The 15,768-nt window shown below is 36.9% G+C and overlaps 1 protein-coding gene across 1 annotated transcript in view; it reads right to left on the bottom strand.

Annotated features, from left to right (window-relative positions):
- Positions 1-15,768, bottom strand: part of TNKS2 (tankyrase 2) — a 70,109-nt gene that overhangs the window by 14,425 nt on the left and 39,916 nt on the right. The window contains exons 14-22 of the mRNA XM_047701846.1: positions 15,070-15,215; positions 14,009-14,174; positions 12,841-13,060; positions 10,097-10,206; positions 9,193-9,381; positions 6,971-7,223; positions 6,044-6,126; positions 4,319-4,439; positions 837-934 (exon numbers count right to left, since the gene is read on the bottom strand). Coding sequence (XP_047557802.1) covers positions 837-934; positions 4,319-4,439; positions 6,044-6,126; positions 6,971-7,223; positions 9,193-9,381; positions 10,097-10,206; positions 12,841-13,060; positions 14,009-14,174; positions 15,070-15,215 — 1,386 coding nt within the window. The remainder of the gene's footprint in view (positions 1-836; positions 935-4,318; positions 4,440-6,043; positions 6,127-6,970; positions 7,224-9,192; positions 9,382-10,096; positions 10,207-12,840; positions 13,061-14,008; positions 14,175-15,069; positions 15,216-15,768) is intronic.

The raw sequence follows: 15,768 nt of genomic DNA, 5'->3' as shown, positions 1-15,768 counted from the left end.
CATGTGTATTAACTTTTGTTTTTTCTGATATGGGCAACATGGTTCTTGACTCCTATGATTCTGTTTTTGAGAATACAAAATGAGATTTTGATGTATTTGTTGTTTAAGGAATAGGAGTCCTATAAATTCACAAGGACTGTTTTCTAGAGATAATTAGCTAGTCAATATGAAAACTATTTACAGGTGAAAATTATATAATGCAAACTAAAGGAAGAAAAAAAGAAACTGATGCACAGGTGAGTTAAACACACAAAGCTAATCACCTGACATGCTAAAAAACAAAGCAATCACTTATTTTTTCCAATTCATGTCGCCCTTATTAATAAAGCACAATTTGTACTTCATCGAGAATTGGAGTTTCTTGAATTTTAGAACTCAGTCCTACTTAACTTTTTATCTCTGTGTTCCTCACACACATGTTCTTCAAAAGTGTAAGGCACTATTCAGAGATTTCAGTGGATCCAAGAGTTTTGTGGAAAGATATCTAGAAGAAAAATTTCCTGGATAAGTAGCATCCACATACTCTGGGTTTTGTCTGAGATACTGGGCTTTGTAATTGTCTTCATGAAGGGAGGGAATATTGGCTTTTTTTTTTCCCCCCAAACGACAGTAAAGTCTTTTCCAACAGAATTCTGCGTTAGTATTAATTGTAGTCTGAACCAAGTTACTGGAATTAAAGTTTATTGAGGGAGTGTACCTTAAATAATAAATTTGAATGTTTTCCAGTTGGTAAAAGGGTTAAGGACAATTAAAATCCCTACGATATTTTTAAGATCTGGAAACCTCTAGGAAGTTTAGCTACTGAACCAACATTCATTTAAGGTATATGAACATACCTCTTCCTCCACAGACTGAAACTCTTTATCATCAGGAGATAGATCTATGAGAATTGTTCCACTTCCAGAGGTGTTCAGAGTTAAGTATGGGTTAAGACCTAGCAAATGAAATTTGAAGGTAAAAAGATATATGCCAAAAAACGCCCCCAAGTTAACATCAACCAAAAACAGCTGCTTGATTTATGATGTTTACTACTGATTTTTAAAAACTTTTAATTTTGGATGAATTTAGATTTTCAGGAAGGCTGAGATCCTATTGAGAGTTCCTGTGTACCCTTCACTAAACTTCCTAATGTTACCATTAAGAACATTAATGCTCCCCCAGTGTTACCATTTTATATAGCCACAGTGCACCTGTCACACTAAGTAAATAAATTATAGACTTTATTTGGATTTCACTAGTTTTTCCCACTAATGTCCTCCTTTTTCTGTTCTAGGATCCAAACCAGAACACCACACTGCATTTAGACTACTAATTTTGACCCAAGCTATAAGGGTTTTCTGGGAATAGTTCAGAAAATCTTTTTTTTCTTTATCTCTTTTCTTAAGTTTGTCACACATTTTTTTCTTCAGTTATTTCCTTCACTAACTGTACAGCCCTTTCAGCACTTAGCCTTTAATTTTTGTAAATATGAGGAAGAATTATGACAAACTTGTCTAGCCTTAGGTAATTCTGAATCATCTCAGAATGATTAACTTGACAAAGTTTACTAACTACTGAATGTTTCTTCTAACCACTAACAGTTTTTAATTCAGCAATGAATGTTGTGTTTTCTTGAATGTCAGTAGTTAAGATAACTGTTAAGTTTTTAAATGGAGTGTTGAACAGAATTTTCTAATTTCTTTGGTGTATCTGGAACACACACCTCTCCCTCAGTCCCTACAACAAGATCCCTAATGCTCTGCTGTTTTCGCAGGTAGGGATCAAATTCATTATTGCTGGCTCAACTCATGGCAGTTTGCCCCTGGAGAGTTAGAGCACTGTTCTAGTCGGAATAACAAGACTACCATCAACATGCTAAACTCTGATAAAGACTTACAGATATAGCTGAATTACAATATCTACAAGAAGTGTGGAGACTTATAAAAGGGAATAGTTCAACGAATAAAGACTTAATAAAATAAAGAGTATGACACATGCTTGAACCTGTGTACCATCCTAAGATGTTTCAGCAGTGCTCAAAGATGAGGACAAGTCATCTATTGACTTGATGCACTGATGGATAGCTAGGGCTAATCCAGCAAAACGATAGACTGTCAGAAGACTACTGTGGTTCCACTCTGCAAAATGTATAGAATCATGGCTTCAAACGAAGACAAGAAAGGTGGTAACTTTATGCAGGCAAGTGACCCTGATCAGCTAGAGCAGATAGTTATTCTGTGCCGTAAAAATTCTCCTTCATGTAGGAATGAATGTTCCTTTGCAAATGCAGCTGGATGTTATCAGAGTGACTACAGACCAGAGGTGGCATGCAGTTACATACCTCTGCCATGTGGAGGCAGTGTATCTGTTTCTGCCATCGTTTCCTGAGCCTTTAAATGTAGTCTTTAAAAAAATTTTTTTTTAAACATCTTAATTTTTTCAGTGCCCAAGATTCATTGTTTATGCACCACACCCAGTGCTCCATGCAATACGTGCCCTCCTTAATACCCACCACCAGGTTCACACATCCCCTCACCCCCTCCCCTCCAAAACCCTCAGTTTGTTTCTCAAGAGTCCACTCTCATGCTGGTCTCCCCCTCTGATTTACCCCAATACACTTTCCCTTTCCTTCTCCTAATGTCCTCCATGTTACTCATCATGCTCCACAAGTAAGTGAAATCATACGATAATTGACTTTCTTGGCTTGAGTTATTTCACTCAGCATAATCTCCTTCAGTCTTGTCCATGTTGCTACAAAAGCCGGGTATTCATCCTTTCTGATGGAGGTGTAATATTCCATTGTACATATGTACCACATCTTCTTTATCCATTTATCTGTTGAAGGGCATCTTGGCTCTTTCCACAGTTTGGCGACTGTGGCCATTGGTGCTATGAACACTGGGGCACATATGGCCCTGTCTTAATAACTGTATCCCAGACACTGTATGTTTAATAAACAAACACTGCCTGATTCCTTTTTTAACCTGCCTCTTTCCTAAATGATCCTTGTTAGTCTAGTACTCCACTGGAATTTCTATCCTACCAGATCTACCTACTATTATTCTAGTAGAGTCATGATGGCCATTCACCCACAACTAACTGAGAGTTCTAGTTTCTCTTCATTTTTGGTGTTTTTTATATTGTATACTAACATTCCAGGGAGCCATGGGTCTTCCCTCCTTTTTATCTTATACAATTTTGTGATCTATAAGACATATTCCAGACTACCTCACATTTTAAACATTTTTACGTTAGACCCTGCCAGGCAAGTAAAGTGCATCTACCTTTAGTTGGTCCTATTCCAGAATTCCAGTTTCAAGTATTCCTTAACTTCAATCACCTAACTTCTAGAGGTATTTTTTCAAGAGATGGACCCTATCCTGCCTATCATACATCCTCCCCTGAAAATGTCTTCATTTTTGTTAGTCTAGGTTTTTCTTGGACTCTAGTTGTATAGCCAGGACTTCAATGACAGGAAGTATCTAATCCCAGAGACAGTGAATCATGCCCTCAGTTTAACTATGGGTCTTGATACTTAGAACACTTCACCCTCGGGGCACCTGGGTGGCTCAGTGGGTTAAGCCGCTGCCTTCAGCTCAGGTCATGATCTCAGGGTCCTGGGATCGAGTCCCGCATCGGGCTCTCTGCTCAGCAGGGAGCCTGTTTCCCTCTCTCTCTCTCTGCCTGCCTCTCCGTCTACTTGTGATCTCTCTCTGTCAAATAAATAAATAAAAATCTTTAAAAAAAAAAAAAAAAAAAAGAACACTTCACCTTTTTACCCAGGACCTGGTACACAGGAAATGTTAACGTAACAAATGCAATCTGCATTTTTTTAAAGTACTAACATTCAGAAGAATTAAAGATATTACTCAATGCTGTTTTCCCAGATTTCCTCATTAACAGGAAAACAAGTTTTCCCAGTACTTCCACTACAAGTGTTTAGAATGTAGCCATTTACAACAAAAGAGATTTACATTATTTTATGGGCAGGCCTGAATGTCTAGGCATTGCCTATTATATTACCCTAAGAAAGGAAATATTCAATTTTTGATCTTTTAGAATCATAAAATTTTAAGAGCTAGAATAATTTCAGAGCAAAGGAAATTCCCAAACTTCTAAATGGCCCAGAAATCTTACTTAGGTTTACATAATTACCGGCAGAAGCTCAGGAAACGTAACAGTAGCAGTGTTATGACTTGATACCAGGATTCTCAAATTCTAGTGTTCTTCATGTTGAATGGACTCACTCTCACAGATTTATTAATTATCATTTAGTAAGCTGAGGGTTGTCTTATGCCAACTGTTAAACTGATGACAGCATTAATTTAAAATGAAATACCTTGTTGTCCAGAGATAAGTCTTTCAACTCCTTTAATTAGTTTGTGCCTATGTCCATAAGCGTTGATTCCAATCTCCTTCAGCTCCTTGTGCCCCATCTCAACTAATACATCCAAAGTGATCTGACAAAAGAGGATGAAATTGTTTAGAAGACTTATATTTGGTGGACATTCACATACCGGTGTTCTATTAATGTATTAGATTTATACATTTACTTCAGCTTTTGTGAACAGCTTAGAAATGAAAACAAACCACTTATTAAATTGAACCTGAAAAGTTACAGCTAAGTAAATTTCAGATATGAACTACCAAAAATATCTCAATGAATATAACTATAGTCATTTAAATATAACTATTTTAAATATAAATATAGTTGTTTTCATTTAGCCTAAGAACCTGAGCTGACTAAAACTGCAAAACAAAAATGCACATATCCACCATCACTCTACAACCAACCCATTTATACAATGCGTTTACTGCTTCCTCCAGACTCTGGACTATGCTAACTGGTACTTCTGCCTCAGGGTTCAAACTATTCATTTTCCCTCAAATATATTATTCCCACCTTATGAAACCGAAGACATTCAGAAATCCTGTTTTATTTATATATCTTCCATGAAGCTTTCCCTGAATAGTCCAGAGAGCAGTAAATTTTCTTTGAATTTCTAAAATCTATGCCCAAACTTATTTCTTCATATACTGTTAGAGTTCCATTAAGTAGATCAAAAATTCCTTAGGGATTTAAGTCTATAACTACCATATTTTCCGTACCAAAAAAAAAATATCAGTAAATATATCCTGACAGTGTACTTTAAAGTAGGACTGTTCTAGAAAAGCCCAGATATATACCCAGTATTCCTATTACCTTCCCATAGTGGCTAGTGAAGTGTCAGACTTAGAGTACGTAGTGACTGACACAACTGAACTGACCAGAGCTCAAAGATAACCTACTTTGGGGCTAAATAAGTGATGCTTTCCATTAGAGAAAACTACTTTACTATTACTACATGAGAGTCCATTATTCCATGTATTTTTAAATTTCTTCTTTGATTTCTTGTTGACCCATTCATTGTTTAATAGCAAGCTGTATAACCTCCATGTATTTATGGTCTTTCCAAACTTTTTCCTGTGGTTGACTTCAAATTTCATAGCATTGTGGTCAGAAAATACACATGGTATGATCTCAATCTTTTTGTATTTGTTGAGGTCTGATCTGTGATTTAATATGTGATCTATTCTGGAGAATGTCTCATATGCACTTAAAAAGAATGTGTACTTTAATGTGTTTCCATGTATTTTTAAAAAAATTCCATCAGAGGGGGCGCCTGGGTGGCTCAGTGGCTTAAGCCGCTGCCTTCGGCTCAGGTCATGATCCCAGGGTCCTGGGACCGAGTCCCACATCGGGCTCTCTGCTCAGCAGGGAGCCTGCTTCCCTCTCTCTCTCTCTCTCTCTCTGCCTGCCTCTCTACTTGTGATCTCTGTCAAATAAATAAATAAAATCTTAAAAAAAAAAAAATTCCATCAGAGTCCATCTTTTTGTGCTAATAAACCAAACAGAAATTCCAAGATAGCCAAATTAGAAGACTGACTGATTTCCAGTCTCTTAAAAAACCATTCTCTTCTTCCTACAAACAGGTTGAATGGTCCAAGGCATTTCAAGTATGTCCTAATTTCTCCTTGAGGTCTTACAGAAAATCAAACCAAGCAAAACAATTCATCTACTCACCTGTTCTCTCTCAAATATATCCATCAGGTGCTCAAGTCCAAGATTTCTTACAAACTGAGTTATGCTAAAATCTACTGCTGGAACTGGAAAATAAAAAATCCAGAACAAATTAACAAAGTGATGTATATCAACATTGTAACACCAGAGTTTTGTGGTATTACTATTCACATGAAAAATGTAAAGATGAAGGAAAATATTCATTGGCATTTGGGATATAATACTGAGTATCTGAACACAGCATTAAAAATTGCAAAAAGAGAAAGCTAAAAAATTTCAACATCATTAGAAGAAAACAACCAGTGGGGCACACACAGATTAAAAAAAAACATCTTTTCATAAAAAAAAATTATTTTTAACTGTATCTTTAAAGTAAGTTTCCATACTGAAGCTAGTATGTCAATTTTATTTACACTAAAAATTCCTTATCTTTGAGAATGTAAGCAACTTCACAAAAAAGTTCATGCAAACAATTTCCACAATGTTGCATAAGGTGAGAGGAGGTAAAAGGTAAAGAGAACAGTTTTATAGACTAAGTATGTGCGTCTTTTTCTTTCTCTTAAAAAAGATGATCTTCACAATTGGGTAGTTTGACATGGAGTAAAGGTATTTCCTAACTGTAATAATACACTGGAAGAGGTATATCAAGGCATATTGATATGCCTTCTAAACCTTTCAAAAAGCGTATTTACATCTAAAGAATAGGTCAGCAGCATAAGACTCATTAAACCTCAACTCCGAGGGAGAAGTGTCATTAGGAATTCTACTAACATTTAAAGAAAACAAGAAAAGACTAAAACATAAAGGCTATGTTATTTAATCTGATACTAACAGTTGTATTTAAGTTTGAAAAATGACTTGTTAGCATTCTAGACGACAAACATGTGGCTACATTACAAGATAGAAAGTTATTTTTACAGAATGTCTCACCCTCCTTTTTCTCCAAACTAGAGGCACCCTCTGTTCCACTTGAACTAACTACTGAAGACAGCTCAGAAAAACTCCCAGATAAGTTGTCAAGACTGCTGGCTGCAGAAAGACTTGATGGGCTGGATGGACCTGAAGACAGAGAATCTCCAGTAGCTCCTGAGCTTCTCACGCCATTGAGCACTTGAGGTTTGTAACATGAAGGCAGAGCAGAAGGGGGCATGGCTGCGGTCAGGAGAGCGCTAACATCATCTGCCTAGGGTGTGTATCAGAGAGAGATTAAATCTGTGATAAGTAAGTTTTAAAATTCTCCTACACCAATGGAATACATTTAAAAATATGACAAATACTCAGATGAGCAAGAGAATTGCTATTACATAAAAACAATTAAAAGTAAAACAAGTGATATCGCCAAACTGTTATTAAATATAAAACAATTCAGAACATCTGTTTCAAGACACAGAAAATTAAAAAGAAACTGCTACAGTGGCAGAGCATAAAAAAAAAATCTGACTTTGATACTATGATTTCCTGAAAAACACCAAAATGAGTTATAGTAGTATCAATTTTATTTATTTATTTTAAAGATTTTATTTATTTGAGACAGAGAAAGAAAGAGAGAGAGAATGAGCAGGGGTGAGGGGCAGAGGGAGAAAGCAGACTCCCTGTTGAGCAGGGAGCCCGATGCAGGGCTTGATCCCAGGACCCCAGGATCACAACCTGAACCGAAGGCAAACACTTAGACTGAGCCACTGAGGCACCCTCAAACATCTTACATGTTTTAAGTAATTAAGTAATCTTAAGTAATCTCTACATCCCACGTGGAGCCCAAACTCAGAAGCCCAAGATCAAGAGTAGTATGCTCTTCTGAGCCAGCAGGTGTCCCTTAACCAGACATATTTTGCCCCCATTTATAGACGACATAACTGACGCTTAGAGATCACACAAGGTGAAAGCTGTACAACTTTAAGTGGTAGAGCTGGAATTCTATGGCAGGTCCATTTGACTCTGAAGTCCACACCTGTCCTCTAGAGCACTTTGTTTCATATCACTTATGTCTGGTGGACTAACAAATGGATGGAATGAACTAGAAAAGTGCACTCTCAGGGTAATTTGGAACTAGAAAGACATTTCCCTGAAGAAATACTGCAAACACTGTTGGGCGGTTAGCCTGCTGAGAAAAATCTATTTAAGTTCCAATGCAGCGGAACTAAATCAGCTTCTCAGGGCAACTTGTAACAGTGGAATCTCTCTCAGTAGAAAGCAATCTGTAGGGAAAACTGCCCTTCCATCTCAACTAGAATTTCTTCTCCCTTTCCCTCCATGGCCCTGGTCAATTTCCTCAGTGGTCGAGGCAAGAGAGGCACCTGTGTCACAGTGACCAAAGCAGAGGCCGAGGCTACAATGGAAATACCTATACGAGTTCCCTTGGGAGATGGAATGAAAAAACCAAAACCAAACTAAATGAACAAAAACTTCATAGAGAATTGGGGGAAGAAGCTTGTTTCATGAACACTACTGGTGAGGTAAGCAATAGGAACTTTGGGAAGAGGCCATGTGGGAGGAAAGGGAATCCCTACTAGAAGCTTTGTGGCTACACCCTGAGGGCAATGTCTCTGGCTGGGAAAGTTCATCAAGACCTCTATGTCCTTTATGACTCTGCACAGTATGCACCGTTAACAGTCTTTACTGAGGGCCTGCACCTGTTTTGTTTCCCAACAACTAACTTAAGCAGCTATACCATGTACTTTTTTCCTAAAGATTTTATTTTTAAGTAATCTCTACCCCCCAAATGGGGCCTTTTTTCCTATTTTCAAAAGCACTCGGGATACAATAACTGATTGATAATCCTATTATTTACATATTATATTTTAACACTAAAGAAGTCCTAAGTTTAAAATGGGCTAAAAAAATAGATTTAGCCACATTCACCAGGAAGACTTTTTTTTTTTTTTTTAAGATTTTATTTATTTATTTGACAGAGAGAAAGAGATCACAAGTAGGCAGAGAGGCAGGCAGAGAGAGAGGGGGGAAGCAGGCTCCCTGCTGAACAGAGAGCCTGATGCAGGGCTTGATCCCAGGACCCTGGGATCATGACCTGAGCCAAAGGCAGAGGCTTAAACCACTGAACCACCCAGGCACCCCAAGGAAGACATTTTATACGTACCAAGTGAACTTTAAAAAATCAGAAAAGCACTGAGATTTTTCAAAAGTCCATCACTTACTGAAACTAAATCTAAAGGCGTTTGTCCTTCCTGATTTTTAAGAGTAGGGTCAGCTCCATGGGCCAACAATAAAGCACAAAGCTGTGTTCGTCCCTTTTGTGCTGCTTCATGCAAAGGTGTGAAAGCCCATTTGTCCGTGGCATTGACACATGCGTTATACTTTATTAGTAAAGCTGCTACATCTACATGCTGTAAAAGAAAATACTCCTGTTACAGTCTAAAATATTATCACATTTTAGTTCCTAAAAAGAAACTAGCTATATACCTATTTTCCATATTTTCAAACCTACTCTCTGGAAAGGAGAAGAAAAATTGTGTTTCTCCCCAACATCATAATTTATGGATAGTTGATTAAAAATTACAGTAGGCATTTCAATAAACGTGAGAAATCAGAAAATATTTAAGAATTCTACATAGGATGGGAACTAAATAAATACAAACAACTTAAACAATTTCTCATTTATTCAAGTGTTATAACTGCTGAACATCAATTTATAAACCAGCAACCTTTCTCAGTTATTCCAACTATACTACTGAAGATGGGCAATACTGATTAGAACATTCAGGGCTGTTATGAACTCAGGAACAATGCATCTGAATCTCTACAGACTCCTAGGAGTGCTAGTGGTTTCCTGGCACCAACAAATAAACAAAACCATCAACATCTCACTGAAAATAGGAGATGCTAAAGAAGGTAATACAATGAATGATAAATGTGCTGCATGTCACACAACTCGCTTACAACAGATTCAGAAATGAGACTTGGACATTATTTAATCTTTTTAGCCCTCATATTTACTCCTCTATAAAATGAGAAAGTCAAACTAAATGCCCTTTGAACTGCAATACTGATTTCCACTTAAAAAATTTCAGAGATTTTAAAAGGTAATGTGAAAGAACTTACCCCATAAGATGCCGCATTATGTAAAGGAATAAGTCCTCCTTTGTCCTGGGCATTCACATCAGCTCCATGTTGCAACAAATACTCTGCAACCTCTAAATTATTGTAACCAGCTAATTTAGAAAAGAAGTAAAATTACTTTCACTTATTATAGACAATGGCATCTATATATCTGTATAAAAAGCACATATATTCTTAAAAAAAAAAAAGAGAGAGAGAGAGAGACTTTATAGAAATCTGATTATTCCCCAATAGAGTCTATTAAAAATTTAGCTTATGGAAAAAACTGTCTACTGGTCTCAAGTTGGAAACTTTCAGTGATGCCACTCACTCATTTCAGAAACTCTCAAAAGTTAAAACTGATTGATTTGCTTGTATCTTTCCTTCTAAAGTCTTCTACCAAAGTCCCTGGCTTTATTGTTGTTATATGCAACTTCCTAAACTCACGTACGTGGTCTCAAGGACTACAATTAAAAGGCATTCAAGTATATAAAAACTAAGTTAGGAACACAAGTGGCCGGCAGAGTAGGAGGCAGCACACCAGCATGGGTCTCAGGACCCCATTTTCCTAGAAGGACACAAAGACATGCTTTTTGTAGAGAGAGATCTTAGGGATATACATCTCTGCAAGTATGGCAGCAAAATCTAATATTGTTAAAGCCATGAAATAAAACTTGGTATACTATAAATATGCCATAATCTCTTAGCTGTCATCTTGGGAATTGTCAGCTATCTTCGTACAGTCTTATGATAAAGTATATTTTATCTGACGCGTAATCACAGATTGAGAGCAAATCTAGAACTTAACTTTGTCAACATAAAACCAGCTACCACGTGAAACTTTAAAACAGTTCAAAATATTTTTCACATTTATTTTCTTGTAGTTTTTATTCTTATGCTGAAGGATTTAAAGCCAAAAAATCTAAAGATCAAGGAGGGAAAACAAAACCAAAGAACTACCATAAGCTAAGTATTACAATGAATCCCAAAGTCCTTCCAGGTCTCAAGGTATAATACTGCACAAGTGGGCAGAAATGTTTTGTACATACAACCTATTTACCACTTACAAAGACAACATGGATTTATACATATGTATCTTTCAAGATTTTTACTTATTTGAGAGGAAGAGAGAGCAAGATAGAGAGGAAGCAGGGAAGGAGCAGAGGAGAGGGAGAGGGAGAGGGAGGAGGCTCCATGTTGCATGGAGTCCAACATGGGGCTCGAACTCAGGACCCTGGGCTGAAGAAAAACGCTTAACCAACTGAGCCACCCAGGCACCCGACAACATGGGTTTAAATAGTAATTATTAAATGTTCTAGAGAAGCTACCATAAAGATACAGAAAAGCTACTGTAAATAAATATACACAGCATAATTCAAATATACACAGGTCATATCCTGTCTGCATAGATGAGAAACTCCTGATTGCCAGTGGAAGTAAAAGCCTTTTTTTACCATGTTAATGTGTGGTTACCACTTTCAAAATTCTCTAAAAGACATATAGAGTAATTCTTTTCCTTGGACAGTGGGTGAAAATTCAAAAATACAAATCACACATAACCAAAATTATCTTTTAAATACTAGGAACATACTCAGTTATTCACACTGTAAGACTAAAATAAACAGAGAAAAAAAAAGAGAAGGGTAGACTTCCATCTCCCATATTACACAAAGCGGCAGAAACACCTGTATCACTTTTTTCTCTATTTACTTTTTTTCTTTTTAAACTATATGTATTTAAACTTGTATGAGTCAAATTATGTCTACAATGTAACACCACCGAAGTATCAGCTGTAAGCTCAGTGATTTTAATGGCCCATTCCCTAGCATTTTCAATGCAGCTAAAGAAACTGAACTGAAATGCTGTGCATTTGCTCTGGAAAAAAAAAAAAAGTGCACTGTGTCAATTTAATGAGTGAAACTTATAAAAATGTTATGTACTCAACTGTTTCCCAAATTCTTGTACTGGCTGTCATTATTTTAGCATGTGACTTTGTATTAGGAGATAAAATCTTTAAAGAGGTAATAAAGTTAAAATGAGGCTGTTAGTGAAGGTCCTAATCGCATCTGACTGGTGTCTTATAAAAGATTAGGACAAACAGTGAGAGACACCAGACACGTGCATACAACTCTGACGAAAGGCCAAGTCACGATACAGTTAGAAGGTGGCCATCTGCAGGCCGAAAAAAGAGGCATCAGGAGAAACCAACGCTGCCAATGCCTTGATCTCCACAACTGGGAGAAAAGAATCTTCTGTTAAGTCACCCGGTCTGTGGTACCTTGTTACAGCAGACCTAATGAATTAATATAACAACTCTGGCAATAGGTTTATGTGACCTTTGAAAGCCTTAAGATTTTTTTTTCTGCTTGTGCTTACTGGCTGTCATCAGAAGAATGGAAAGCTTTAACTTCCCATGAGGAAGGCTCGCCCAAGCACGCTGATTTTTCAAGTTTCTATAGCCAAAACTCACTCAAGGAAAAAGGATTTAAAACTACGGTGACTGGAATAGAGATTCCAAAGCACTACGGTGACTGGCAGTTTCTCCTTCCATTGTTCTCACTGCAGTAGTGCACCAGGACTAAAGTGAACACGGAACATAGTTGGCCTGTACGAACACACTCAGGTGTAATGGTAGCATTAGCAAATATCTGAACTGCATCTTCTCAGTTTACTTTCAGGAAATATTTTACTCTGGTAAAATGAACCTCAGATGTTGAGCTTAAACCTGTGAAACTTCGATCACTTACCTGCTAAATGTAAAGGGGTTGAGTGTCGGCCTTGGGTATCACGGCAGTTTACATTATCAGGAGAAGACAACTTCTTTACTCTGGCTAAACAACCCTTCTTGGCAGCATCTAACAAAGCTGCATCTCCCCTAAGTAGATCTTGGATATCCGTATCTCCATCTTTAACAAGATCCAAAGGGGTATTTCCATCCCTGTTTTTCTTGGTAGGGTCTGCACCATGCTGAGCATGTGAAAAACAAAGAGGAACTGGCTTAAGACTGCCCTTAGTCTATGAGAAAATAGTTAATGGAATGACAGCAAAAACCCCTATTTTATACTGGGAGACTCTACCTTAAAGGTTAACATGTTTGTTATATTTAATATAGTACACAGAAAATTATAATAAAAAGAATACAGAGGCAGTTAAACATTATTGAGTTTTATAATGTAACTTATTTATTATCATTATTATTCTTTTATCTTAAAGTAGGCTCCATTCCAGTGTGGGCCTTGAACTCATGACCCTGAGATCAAGCACTGCATGTTCTACCCACTGAGCCAGCCAGGAGCCCCTATAATGCAATTCAGTAAGAATTTAAACTACATTCAAAATAAGGCAGAATTTCATGAACAACTTATTTTCATAAACCCTGAAATCAAGTATAAATTTAACATATTTCTTTTTTTAAAAAAATTTAATGTATTTCTTATTAAGAAAGCACTATGCCCAATGCTGGCTTGAACTCATGACCCCAAGATCAAGAGTTGCGTGAGCTATTGACTAAGTGAGCCAAGCACCCTAACTTTTGTTTTTACTGTAAAATATCTACACGGATACCTGTATTAAACCAGTACTATCAATTTTATCGGTGCCAAATTAAATCTGGCTTATAAATTACATAATCTATCAAATATTTTGAGGTTAAAGAAGTATATAGGAAAAACTGGGATAATAATCAGGTAACTGTTACTTGATGATAGCTGGCTTTATACAATAATAAATCTATGTGTGGTAAACATCCCCATAGAGTAAAATACAGTGTTCATGGCATTTATTCTGAAATCTAGATTGAGAATTATATAGGTTTGCTTCATACCCCTTTACCAGTTTAAGTTTATATTGAAAATTATTAGAAATATAATAAACATCTAGTAATAAATCAGGTCCACAGTAAGTACATAAATATACCTGGAGCAGGAGTTTGCAAATTTCGTATTTTCCTTTTGCTGCAGCTTCATGTAAAGGTGTAAATTTCCATAAATCAGCTACATTAACTACTGCTCCATGCTTAACAAGAAGTTCTGCAACTTCATAATGTCCGTAAGAACATGCATTGTGCAAAGGTACAAGTCCTCTGAAATGAAAAATTACATAAGCAATGCAACACAAAGATATGTTTAATTTAGATAATTGCATATAGCTGATAAATTTCTTCAACTGAGTAAGGGATCACACTGCTTATATTTTATAGAACCTAAATTTACTGAAACAGAAATGGAATTATTTTTGGAGGGTGTGGGGCGGAAATTTTAAAAACATAAACATTTTTCTTTTTGGTGGGAGCAATAGTAAAGTGATAGTACAAAGCTCCCGAAGAAGGAGGGGACCTGAGAGGGCTGCCTGAAAAATATTTTAAATTGTAGAGAACATAACAAACACCTATAGACTCGATCTAGAATTGAGGTGTGTGAGTATATTTTAAAGATTTTATTTATTTATTTAGAGAGCAAGCACATACAGGAGCTGGAGGGGTGGTGGGGTAGGGGGTTAGAGAGGGAGGTTGTAGGGAGAGAGAAAAATCTCAAGCAGACTCTGAGTGGAGCTTGATTCCCCAACCCCCAGATCATGACCTGAGCTGAAACCAAGAGTCAGCTGCTTAACCAACTAAGCCACCCAGGGACCCCAAGAATTGTCTATCTTTAAAGAAAAATAATTTTAAGATAAACTGGAAGAATTCAAATCTCCTCAGTGCAAACTGAAAAAATTTATTATATTGATAATCAATCACACTCATCTCCTTAGTCATTATAAGATTATAAGGCATGATGCAATAAGTCTATATAAAGGCTAATCATCATAAAATGTTAACTGAAACCAAAAAGCTACATTTAAGCCAGTGTTAGGTAACAGACCTGCCCAAAAACAAAAGAGACACAACTACCATAAAATTATTAAAAAACAAGTTTTCCCAGATTTTCCTAAGAAGGTCAGATGAAGGAAAAGGGGCCATGGCAATCGCTGGTACTTGCCCTTTGTCTTTGGCATGCACGTCGGCTCCATGCTGCAGCAGGTACTCCACCACAGACACCCTGTTATAGCCAGCTGCGAAATGCAGCGGCGTAGACTGGCGCCCTTCAATGTCTCTGCAGTTGACACTCTGAACAGTACACAGTTTCTGCAGGATGGAACACAGTATACACGTGACACTATATATTCTGAGAGGTTTTCATTCATTTAGTAGAAATTTCAAACGTCTGACTGAATTTCTTGTCTCATTAAATCAGTATTCTCAGAAACGACTTTTTCTTAGTTCACCCTGTCGTTTATTGGGAATCCCTGTCGTCCTCTTACCTATGTATCATCTTTTGCTAAAGTTAGTGGGTAAATTTTACCATTATTACTACTACTATTTACATAAAGGTAATCTAGAGCACTGATTATTGGCAATCCTAACTTCCATTTTTGTGACAAATACAAGTAGAGGTAAGCTGGATCCTGGGGTTTGTTAAGTATGCAGAATCTCAGACCCCCATCTACTGAGTCAGAATCTGCATTTTAACAAGGTTCCTAGATGATCTGTAAGCACCTTGAAGTTTAAAAAGTTCTGCTCTACACCAGCAGTTCTCAAATTGTTTCTGTGCACTCGGTCCTGCCTCCAGATTTTCCAATTTAGTGTGTCTGGGGTGGGGCCTGAGAACTTGCATTTCTTTTCTTCTTTTTTTTTTTGA

Source organism: Lutra lutra, chromosome 14, assembly GCF_902655055.1.
Source record: "Lutra lutra chromosome 14, mLutLut1.2, whole genome shotgun sequence".
NCBI lineage: Eukaryota > Metazoa > Chordata > Mammalia > Carnivora > Mustelidae > Lutra > Lutra lutra.
Note: the sequence above shows the minus strand (reverse complement) of the source record. Positions and strands in the feature narration are given on the sequence as shown.